This window comes from Anabrus simplex, chromosome 1 (genome assembly GCF_040414725.1).
Source record: "Anabrus simplex isolate iqAnaSimp1 chromosome 1, ASM4041472v1, whole genome shotgun sequence".
Taxonomy (NCBI): domain Eukaryota; kingdom Metazoa; phylum Arthropoda; class Insecta; order Orthoptera; family Tettigoniidae; genus Anabrus; species Anabrus simplex.
The window spans coordinates 866,772,893-866,785,345 of NC_090265.1; the positions used below are offsets into that span (position 1 = coordinate 866,772,893).

General features: G+C 37.4%; 1 protein-coding gene across 4 annotated transcripts in view; it reads right to left on the reverse strand.

Moving 5' to 3' along the window:
• The window catches only part of Tbce (Tubulin-binding cofactor E), a 304,725-nt gene that overhangs the window by 67,040 nt on the left and 225,232 nt on the right, over positions 1–12,453 (reverse strand). For all 4 annotated transcript variants that reach the window (XM_067136490.2, XM_067136489.2, XM_067136488.2 and 1 more), the window contains 2 exons: positions 647–809; positions 491–556 (listed from right to left, as the gene is read on the reverse strand). In XM_067136490.2, coding sequence (XP_066992591.1) covers positions 491–556; positions 647–809 — 229 coding nt within the window. The remainder of the gene's footprint in view (positions 1–490; positions 557–646; positions 810–12,453) is intronic.

Genomic DNA, 12,453 nt, shown 5'->3' on the forward strand with positions numbered 1-12,453 from the left:
ATGTACTACTTGGATACTACTTCACAATGTACATTTTATTGAGGAAAATGGTAAGTAAAAGGATTTGGGAAAAAGACTGTTGATAATGAGGATTCAGGAATTTTGTATTCAGGAAAAGTACTTTTCGGGAAAATGAATGTTTGGGAATGCTATTTCAAACACAACATTGCCATTTACATCAATGGTATGGACTACTACAATGTCCAGCCACTAGCCAAAAAGGTTTTACCACAGGTATGAAAGTACAAAACGGTTAACAAAGAAGTTTAATTCACAGACATAAAACCAAAATATACCTCGTCATAGAGTCAGAAAAATAATAGTTTTAATGCAAATATGGAAATGATGAGCAGAGTTCCTTGCTCAGCTTTCCAGGGAAACAGCTAAATCATCACAGTTGAGAAAACTTCAAATACAGTTTGAATTTTTTGCCAAGGGAAATTATGTTAACTCTAGTTGTATAAAAATGTTACTATGTTTTTAAGGATACAGATCATTTTTGACTTCAGCGTGGTTGACAGCACTTTAAATTCCCCTTCGTCAGGAGCACCATACTCTAAAACCATAAGCCACATTTTACAACAAACTTTAAGTTACCATCAACTGCTAACTATCATCATATATCACAAATAACAACATAACTTACTCTGGATTAAGTATGGGTAGCGAGAATGTTCTTTCATAAAATTACGGAGTTGTTCTTCATCTTGAGTCTTTACTAGCTCAAGCCATACTTTTCCATATCTTTTCAGATAATCATACTCAGCACCTCTTCGTTCATCTGCAGTCACATCTACACCATTCAATTTCTATAAAATAAAAAGGTCATAACTTAATACAACCACTTCACAAGGTGTAAGTTAAATTACAATACACTGCATTTAGTCAAATAATCAGCATATATCTTTTTTCTAAAAAATTATTTTAAAAATTAGAATGCAAGCATTAATCAGGACAAGGATGGCAACAACTTATTTCTTGGCAACAATTGAATATTCTGTTCATGTTCCCACACACAAAGACTCGCCCCTGAATTCATTCTTGCTTTGAAGATCACACACGTAAGCTGTCTGTTGATTTTGGTTTTAGCAGTTCACAAGTGAATATTTGTGGGGGTGGGGTAATGAAGAAACCAAAAATCAAGGTAACAGAGTTGTAGGTAGAAAATATATGTTAGCAAAAACTGCAATAATGACTGGTGAAGTTTTTTTTTTTTTTTTTGAGACCACCAGTAGCTGTAAAGCATTTTCATTTTGCAGACAAGCAGTGAAGTATCTGAAAGTGGAAGCAAAATCAAGTACATCAAAGAGAAAAGGCAATATGGTTGTGCGATTTCCACAGAAATGTGAAAGTAGCTACAGCAAAGGAAATGAAAATTAATAATAAATATTTTATTACACACAATGTGCATGAATACAACAAAAACAAACTTCCGTACAGAAATTTGTTAACGATTGTGTCAATTTGCACTTCTTAACATGGTACCTTTCACAAAGTTCACAACATTTCCTGCATTTACAGTTGCTGGATGGAACAAGAAAACACTTCGTTAAGCGAAGTTTGGTTATGAAACACGTGGACTGAAAGCCTAGTTTCTCTTAGTTCATGAGAGGATAGTTGCTTAGTTGTACTTCCTCTTAATACAATATATCACCACCACCATTACCACCACTCTTAGTTCATAAGCTCCCTGGGTCCACTCCTGGTTAGTCATCGCATCACTCAGGTGGAACTCCTCTCATATGTTCAAAGGACTTCAAAACTAGTCGAGGTTGGTGACTAGACGTTTCAAAAGATATTATTTTCCAAGAAGAAGGAGAATGAACATCTGTCAAGGGCTCCTTGATGCGTACAAATAGAAAATCTTAAAATTCCATCGTTATGTTATCAATATGCGGCAGCAGCATAATTACCAAATTAGGTAAATTGGTAATGCAGATCAGATTTCAGTTTCAAAAACTGGCTTTCACGGCCACAGATCTAAAAATCACAGTAACAGAACCAGCTTTTGGGTGGTTAGGCTGTGTGCGTTTGCAAAGTTTTGCCCAGACGTGCCATTTGGGCTCATCAATTGGATTGGCACGCCCCTCCAAGACTCTGCTCAGCAGTGAAAGCCCAACTGCATGGTCCCACTGTGTTAACAAATAGGGATTGCTAACTTGCTGAAGGAGAAGTGAATTCTCTGTTTCCAAAAATATGTACTCCCCACGGTGATACAATTTACAAAAGGATTTCACGGCCACAAATCTAAAAATCATAGGATTAGAACCAGCTTTTGGGTGGTTAGGCAGTGTGCATTTGCAGAGTTTTGCCCACATATGCCGTTTGGGCTCATCAGTTGGACTGGCACATCCCTCCAAGACTCTGCTTAGCAGTGGCAGAACAGCTGTCTGGTCCTGCCATGTTAGCAAATATGAATAGCTAATCTTCTAAAGGAGAAGTAAATTTGTTTCCAGAAATATGTACTCCCCAAGGAGATACAATTCCAAAAAGGCTTTCATGACTGCAGATCTAAAAATCACAGGAATAGCCTTTGGTTAGTCTGCCACTGCTAAGCAGAGTCTTCGAGGGGTGTGTCAATCAAACTAATGAGCCCAGATGGCACGTCTGGGTGAACACAGAAAATGCACAGGACCTAACCACCCAAACACTGGTTCTATTCCTGTGATTTTTAGACTCCACTTTATTTCAAGAGTTTCAAGGGTCAGCAAAAAAAAAAAGAGAGAGAGAGAGAGAGAAGGGAAGTGCATCTCTGCAAGGACGAGCAGCTGTGAGAAGTTATGCTGCACCGCCCTGTTGTGCAGCACGGCTGACAGGAGAAAAAATGCCGTTACATCATTTTTAGGTGCGAAACTTTGCCACAAATCACTGTGCAGCTGGCGTATAAGTCGTAACTCAAGAAAAAGACTGTATGGACACAAACCTTAAGCTCGATTGGATAAAACATGCATTTAAAAAAATCGACAAGGGGGCGTTACTTAACTTCAATACATGATTGTGATGGACAGTTTTAGCAGGCACAAGAAAGATGAAGTGAAAGCTTGCCTGAAATGAGGGAACACACACAAAGTGATCAATCTATACTTCAATCACATGATGTGTGCATTAATAAGCCTTTCAAAGAATGCCTGAAATGGTTATACACCAAATGGATGGCAGGTAGCAACCATACATTCACACCAACTGGAAAAATCAAGAGACCTGACTTGGAGGTGATACGTAAGTGGATAAAGACCATGTGGAACCTCATAATGTCAGAACTTATAATCTAGAATTTCAAGAAGCGCGGTGTATGAAATGCATTTGATGGTATAGAGGACGATGTCTTGTGGAACAAGAAGAATGGGGACGATGACAGCGGTGATGATGACTGTATAAATTGAGATGAATGTTAGAAAATGATGCAAAATATAAATGGAATTAACATACTTCATTCTTTAAGTGAAAATTTCAAGTTAATTATTATTTACAAAATTACTTAACAGAAAATTTGTATATTTCTCCACCTATTCAATACTGTATATATTTCAACTTCACAACTTTACAAATTGAAGTTCTTTATCAAGAACTATAAACAGTACAAGTTTCAACTCGCTGAGTCTTCATCATCTGCATAAGATTAAATAAAATAAAAGACAAATTTTTACAATTCATCAAAACAATAATCTTGTAAAAAACTTCTTGAATCACTTGAAAGATTGATAAAATGCTCCTGCTGTTAAAAGTTTATAGATTACATTTATTTTTGTTCTTCGCCATAGTGAAGAAGGAAGCAGAATGTCGATAACTTGACTAGAAATGTATTATGATGTAACAAGTGAAGGAATAGACTTCTCAATCATCATCTGTGTTGGATATTGTCAAAACTGAACATTATGATTGTTATTAATGCTAAGTCCTACAGGTTAACATCAAATTGTTCATCTCATTTATTGTTTTTATCTATATATTTTGGACATCAACCTGATTCTTGGTTTTTATAAAGGACAGGGCAAGTAATGGCCAATATATATTTTAGTCTGTTACAGCATTATGAGCAAACTGTTGGGAGGAATTTCATGAAACTTAGTTTTTAAAATAAAAGTAAGGGTGATGAAGATCTCAGCTACTCAATTTGCAATTCAAAGTAAAGGAAAAAGGGGCTGAGAGGAGCACAAACACAATGAGAACAAAAATCCCTAATATCTCCCTTGGCTTTTACAACTGTTGTTTTCCATACAGTTTTTCATAAACAAATAACGAAACAATGTAACCTAGCGATGAGCAAGAAGTACTGGGAAGGGGAGGGAGGAGTAGAGGTTGGCAGACACCTTCCTGTTTGGCCATTCATATCCATGCAAAGGGATCTCTTCAAAGAAGGATAAAACACCCATGTGCTCGAGAAGTTGTGAGGTACCTCAATAGCTTGCTTAGCTGTGTGAACTTAGCCCAGTTACCCTGTTATGGGTCCCTGGGCACATAGGAATCAGTGGAAATGAAGAAGCTGACAAACTAGCGAAACAAGGCTCAAAAGTTCTTTTCATAGAGCCCTTCCTGGGAGTGTCACTCCAAAGTGTGAAACTGGTAATATCCCAGTGGACAAACCAGTCTCACTCAGACATTTGGAAGAGGCTAACCACAGCAAGGCAGGCACGTGAACTTATCGAAGGGCCTAGCCAAAGTAATAAAAAGGTCCTAATAAATTTGAATAGGACCAGAATACGAATGGTAGTTGGATTGTTGACAGGCCACAATACCTTACAGAGACACCTACACATCATGAAAATCAGTCAGTATCTGACGTGTAGAAGATGCGGTAGAGAGGAAGAGACTTCCGTGCATGTGTTATGTCAGTGCGAGGCTCTTGCAAGCACTAGACATCGATATCTTGGCTCACATTTTGTGAGCGTGGAAGACATCAGGAATGCAAACATCCGGACACTGATATCCTTTATAGGAGCGCTAGGGCTGGACTAGGCAAACCCGTCTAAGGGACATACAGAGTGTTCACAGAACTACATGTGAAGCCCTGCGAAGGCAGGGCTCATCCATTCCTTATCTATGTATATATCTAACCCAAGGACCGAAACCCACTCTACATTTACCGACCCCGTGGAGGCCACGGCGTAGGCTACTTGGAGCCACCGGCAGTGCAAATGCACTATGCGAGACTTCGTCTCATTTCCAAAAACTGATGCCTGCCTGGCCATCAGATGATACAGATGTTGATTCCCATACGGAACCTGAAATATTTGTACCAAATGAGTAAATTCATAATACCAATGTAGTTGGCGCATGGCTAGTGCTAGTCTGGGGCTATCGATACGTAGTAGTCCTCTATAGTTCTTCCCTATGAATAACTGGGAGAATTCCTTTCAACAGGCTTTAGAGGATATTTCAGTAGACCACGATTCACTTTCCCTGTGAATAGTCCAAATCTCCAAAAGCTTGGACTCTTACTCCACTGCGTATGTTGCTACTTAAATTGATCGTCTCTATCCGTGGTTTCCCATAACCATCCTTCCGTACTATGTCTGACAAATTCTCTCTCTCTTTCTTGAGCCTATTTCTGTAAAGTTCGGAAGTCTACCTCTCTTGGTCCTCCCTCAAACTAGTCTCCCATAAAGTCTATAGACTAACTTCTCGGCCTCCTCCACGGCCGTCACTCGACCAACTTTTATGTCTGACTCCCTGACTACCCGACTGTGATTGACTGCCTGACCAACTGCTACTCTCCACTTGACTGCTAATTTTGCCCTCTGCACCTCCTTAAATAACCTCTTATTTTCTCGAATCTACTGTTCGGCGCTCGACTTCACCCTACTCGTGACTCTGAGCTGGCCCTTTTCTATTGTCTCAAAACAACTTAAATCTACTTTATTCCCTTAATAATTGATACAAAAAATCTCATATCAACAGAAGCCTCCTCAAAATACTTCTTAGTGCAAACTCTAGCTTCCGCTGCACTAATTTTCTCTATTATCTTAATGTTCACATTCTCTTAGAACCCTTTTATTATAAATTCCGAAATCTTTTCAACTCTAATATGTTCAGTATTGTTACTAAAAATGGGAGCCGCCCCCTTCCATTTTTGGTTTCCAGCATCAATAGAGGGTTTAAGATGAAAGAACTGTTTTATTTTAATAACTTGACAAAAAATCTATTGGCCTACGTTACTGAAATAAACATTTTCATAAGAACAATTATCCTCACCTCAGTATTAATTGGGTCTTTAGGAGGACTCAACCAAAGTTCCTTACAGAAATTAATAGCTTATTCCTCTATTAATCACATTGGTTGAATAATTGCCACTATAGTCATAGGAGGAAACTTATGGGAATTATACTTCACCATTTATTCATTCCTCACCTTGTCCATCATTTTAATATTTAATACACATCACACTTACCATCATCATCATTTCCCTTTATCCAGCTGTAGCCGGGTAGGGGCAAATATGGTTCCTCTCCATTTTCTTCGGTCTTTCCACCACTCCTCCTCCAACACTGTGTCCCAGTCCAGGTTTCTTCCTATAATACTGCGTTGGATTGTGTCCGTCCATCTCAATCGTGGTCGTCCACAGCCTCTTCTTCCTTGGATTTGCATTTCCATCACCTTTTTTGGCATTCTTTCATCACTCATTCGCTTTACGTGCCCAAACCATCTAAGTCGGCTCTTCTCAATTCTATCATTCATTTTTTCCACTCCAATTTCTTTCCGGATTTTCTCATTCCTTATTTTGTCTCTTCTACTCTTCTGTAACATACTCCTCAAGAACTTCATTTCAGCTGCCTGTATTCGACTCTCATTCTTCTTTGTCATTGTCCAAGTTTCTGCCCCATAAGTAGTTATGGGTACGTAATACATCTTGTACATCTGTACACTTACCATATTAACCAAAATTTCCTAACAATAACCGGATTACAAAATCTTGCTTGTTCCTCCTTCTACTATCTCTTGGTGGATTGCCTCCCTTTCTAGGGTTCTTACCTAAATGATTGATTATTCAAACCTTAACTGATTTAAAATATCAATTTACTGTAACCATCATGGTAATCATAACCCTCATGACATTATTTTATTATCTTCGACTAACATTTCTTGCATTCCTATTCTCCTACACTGAACTAAAGCTAGCTTTAATTGGTTCCTTTAATTGTACTCTTTTCCCTCTTGTGCTTACCTTTACTGAAATTTCAACATTAGGGTTACCTTTTAGATCCGTCATCTATTTTATGCTTTAAGGCTTTAAGTTGATGAAACTAATAGCCTTCAAAGCTATAAATAAAGACAAAATTTTGAAGCCTTAATAGTATACCTACTTCTTTAGAACTACAGTCTAACGTCATTATTGACTATAAAGCCTGGTAGGGGAGAAAATTCTCCTAAATAAATTTACAGTTTACCGCCTATAATCTCAGCCACCCTATGGCAACAATGACTTTTTTCAACTAATCATAAGGATATTGGAACATTATACTTCATTTTTGGTGCTTGAGTAGGAATAGTAGGTACATCTCTCAGCTTAATTCGAGCAGAACTAGGGCAGCCAGGTTACTTGATTGGTGATGATCAAATTTATAATGTAATTGTCACCGCCCATGCATTTGTAATAATTTTCTTCATGGTAATACCTATTATAATTGGGGGTTTCGGAAATTCATTAGTTCCACTTATACTTCGAGCTCCTGATATAGCCTTCCCTCTAATAAACAATATAAGTTTCTGGTTACTTCCCCCTTCACTAACCTTACTACTTAGAAGTAGTTTAGTGGAAAGCTGTGCAGGTACTGGTTGAACCATATATCCCCCCCTCTCTTCAGGAATTGCTCACGCTGGTGCTTCTGTTGATTTAGCAATTTTCTCTCTTCATCTAGCGAGGGTCTCATCTATTTTAGGTGCAGTTTTATTACTACAACTATCAACTATATTCGTGTGAGCCGTAGCTATTACCACTCTTCTCCTCCTCCTCTCCTTATGTGTATTAGCAGGTGCTATTACTATACTACTTACTGACCGGAACTTAAATACCTCATTTTTTGATCCCGCCGGTGGGGGACATCCTATTCTCTATCAACAACTCTTTTGATTTTTTGGGCACCCTGAAGTATATATTTTAAATCTTCCAGAATATGGAATAGTCTCACATATTATTAGTCAGGAATGACGGGAAAAAGGAAGCTTTCGGTACTCTAGGTATAATTTATGCAATAATTGCAATTGGTTTTTAGGATTTGTTGTATGAGCACATCATATATTTACTGTAGGAATAGACGTAGACACACAAGCTTATTTTACGTCTGCCACTATAATCACTGCTGTTCCTACAGGAATTAAAATTTTTAGCTGACTTGCAACTCTACATGGGACTCAACTTATAGTCCAGCCTTACTTTGAGTATTAGGATTTGTCTTACTCTTCACTATCGGTGGTTTAACAGGAGTTGTATTAGCTAACTCCTCAATTGATATTATTTTACATGATACATACTATGTTATTGCCCATTTCCATTATGTTCTATCTATGGGGGCAGTATTTGCAATTATAGCTGGATTTATTCAATGATATCCTTTATTTACAGGGTTAACACTAAACCCTAAATGATTAAAAATTCAATTTACAACCATATTTGTAGGGGTAAACTTAACATTCTTCCCCCAACACTTCTTAGGGTTAGCTGGTATACCACGTCGATATTCCGATTATCCAGATAGCTACACATCTTGAAATGTTGTTTCAAGACTAGGATCAACTATCTCATTTATTGGAATTTCCTTATTTTCATTATCTGAGAAAGTATAATTTCAAACCGAACTGTATTATTTCCTATAAATATGGTAAGTTCATTAGAATGATACCAATCCCATCCTCCTGCTGTACATTCATATTCTGAATTACCTATATTAACTAACTTCTAATATGGCAGAATAATGCGGTAGATTTAAGCTCTACATATAAAGTTTACCCTTTTATTAGAACGTGGCAACCTGATCGAATTTAAATCTACAAAATAGTGCCTCCCCTTTAACCCATTAACGCCTAGCGTTACCATATGGTAACACATGTAATACATTATTAAAGCTGTTACTGTACTTTCAACAGTTGTGCTGGAGGATTGGTACCACTGCTTATCGCTCTATAAGGGAACCGCGCTTACGACAATGTAGCGCTCATTGACGTGTTTGTTACAATAATAACATTCAGACAGTTCAAAAATTGCTATCGCTGAATGTGCAGCAAAAATGGACATCCGCTTCGAGTAAGTGCATTTTTATAAACTTATAATTATTACATGGATTATTTTTTGGTGTTATACTTATTTGTATAGTGCAATATACATTCTATGACCATAACAAATGATTTTACTCAAAACATGTGGAAGTTATGGCTTCCGAATTTCAAGTTTACCATATGGTAACGCTAGGCGTTTATACTCAGTAAAAGGTATATTTTGCTTTATTGTTTTAGGAGCGGGTTTTCACTTGCTGAAGCACTGGACATCATTTACAATGATGATATTGACTGTGATGTGTTTATTGAACCACCAATACCAAATATAGACACAAATGAGGATTCTGGAAATGAGGATGAAGGTGGATTAGCTGACAACCTGACGTCTCGTCAATTACTGGCTAACGCTGAAATAAAGTTATCCAACGAAGAAAGAATAGGTGTGGACGAAAACGAGTACAGCCCATCGGTACAGCCACCCACACTCGGGGCAGCTTCACGTGAAATTATATCTACCCCAATATCTGAAAATGTTATCAAATGGGTCGCTGAGAGGGAAACATACGACACGCGATGGGAGAAAGGAGCTGAAACCTACTGCATTCCCCCTTCCAGATTATTCAAGATATGAACACTTGTCAGTAATTGAAATTTTTGAATTGTTTATAGACGAAGAATTCATAGAACATTTAGTGGAGGAAACCAGACGCTATGCATTATTTTTGAATTATCTGGACCCAAAGATAACAGCAGAAGAAATACGCTGCTTCATTGCCATTCTATATGTTTGTGGCTACAATAACATGCCTTCTAAAAGGTACTTCTGGGATTCGAATGATGACTTGAAGAACCTGGCAGTTTCTCGGTCAATGGGAATCCTACAATGAGAAGAGACCGATTTCTTCAAATCTGTAGGTTTCTGCACTTTGCAGACAACTCTAGAATTGACCCTAATGATAAGGCATGGAAAATAAGGCCTATAATGGAAAAGTTAAAGAAGAGATGTATTGATAATTTCATACCCGAGGAACATCTATCATTTGATGAATGTATGGTGAAATATTTTGGCCGCCATGGGTGCAAACAATTCATTCGTGGTAAGCCCATTAGATTTGGATACAAGATCTGGAGCCTGAACACCAAGGACGGATATTTAGTGAATTTTGAGTTGTACCAGGGTAAAGGACCAAAATATAATGCTGACTATGACAAGTTATTTGGTAGGGCTGCAAGTCCCCTACTTGTTCTGCTTGAGGAAGTTCCAGATGAGAAAAGAGAACTAAGCTACACCTTCTTCATGGACAATTTATTTTCTAGTGCACGACTTTTCTCATTTCTCAAGTATTGTGGATATTCTGCCATTGGTACTGTTCAAGAAAATCGAATTCCTAAAGGATGTCCTCTGGAAAACAAGCAAATATTTTCCAAAAAAGATCGTGGGACTTATGAGACAGCATTAGAGAAGAATGATGGACTGCTTTATGTCCGGTGGATGGATAAATCCGTAGTAACAATGATCTCTTCTTCATGTGGTGCACAAGAAGTCGGTCAAGTAAAGAGATTAAAAGAAATAAGTTTCATAATGATAGATCCGTATTGAACTGTGATTACAATAGAGTAAAATAATATATTATTATTGGTCCACCTTTTCAATACAAAATGAAAATTACATAGGGACTAGTTTCGACCTAGTAATAGGTCATCATCAGCCTGAAGTAAGTCAAAGATCGAAGAAAACATAAACAATGTAAACACAAGTACAGTCTCTTTAAAGGTACATACCAAGTGGGAAGTTGAGTAGAGATATATGAAAAATAATAACTCATCCAAATTGACGAAGCACTGAGCGGAATTTATGTAAAATTCGGTGCGCCGTATATTATAAAAGACCACTGTGCACTAAATGATGCACAGTGGTCTTTTATAATATACGGCGCACCGAACTTTACATAAATTCCGCTCAGTGCTTCGTCAATTTGGATGAGTTATTATTTTTCATATATCTCTACTCAACTTCCCACTTGGTATGTACCTTTAAAGAGACTGTACTTGTGTTTACATTGTTTATGTTTTCTTCGATCTTTGACTTACTTCAGGCTGATGATGACCTATTACTAGGTCGAAACTAGTCCCTATGTAATTTTCATTTTGTATTGAAAAGGTGGACCAATAATAATATATTATTTTACTCTATTGCAAGTAAAGAGATACTCACAGCAGCAGAAGCGAACTGTAATGATTCCAAGGCCAAGGCTGGTCGCCAAATACAACACCTTTATGGGAGGCACTGACCAGATGGATCAAAATGTTGCCTGCTATCGCACTGGGATACGAGGCAAAAAATGGTACTGGCCTTTGTTCACATGGATGCTAGATGTGGCTGTTCAAAACAGCTGGATTTTATACAATAAAGGGAGAAAACAAAAAATTTCTCAGCTGGATTTCAAAAGAGAAATAGCTACAATCTATCTCCAGAGATACCAGAATGTACCAAAAGGAGCTGGAAGACCAGCAGTTTCACGAACCTCTCTTAGCGGCCGCATATCAGATTCTGTAAGACTTGATAAAACTGACCACCTTGTCCAGCACACAGAAGGAAAGAAGAGGAAAAGGTGCGCTAATGAAAACTGTAAATCCAGTGTGAGGACAATGTGCTTGAAGTGTGGAGTGGGATTGTGCATCGACTGTTTTGTTCCTTTTCATACTGGCTAGACCGTGTGGCTTTACAAACACAGAAAGAAGTGATGTGTGTAATATATCAAATGTGAAGTTCTAATTGTTATTGAATTTTAGTAGTATTACATTTAATAATAATCATAATGTAGAATAGTAGCCTGCTGATGATTCAGAGTGTAAATTTTTAATCAAAGTGATACCCAATATAAGTAGGTAGTAGAAGCGCCTAGCGTTGCCATATGGTAACGGAAAATATTTTCAAAACTGAGTGATGAATAACATTAAAAATTTCTTTTTTAGTGTGTTTGTGTTACTTAGAGTCAAAATAATGTAAAAAACAAATAAAAATTTAGAAAAAAATAATTCAGGTGTTAATGGGTTAATAGAACAATTAATTTTTCATGATCATACACTTTTTATTTTATTAATTACTATTCTAGTAGCCTATATCATAGGAAGTTTGTTATTTAATAAATTCACACACCGTTACTTACTTGAAGGACAAACAATCGAAGTAATTTGAACAATTCTCCCTGCAATTACACTTATTTTCATCACTCTACCATC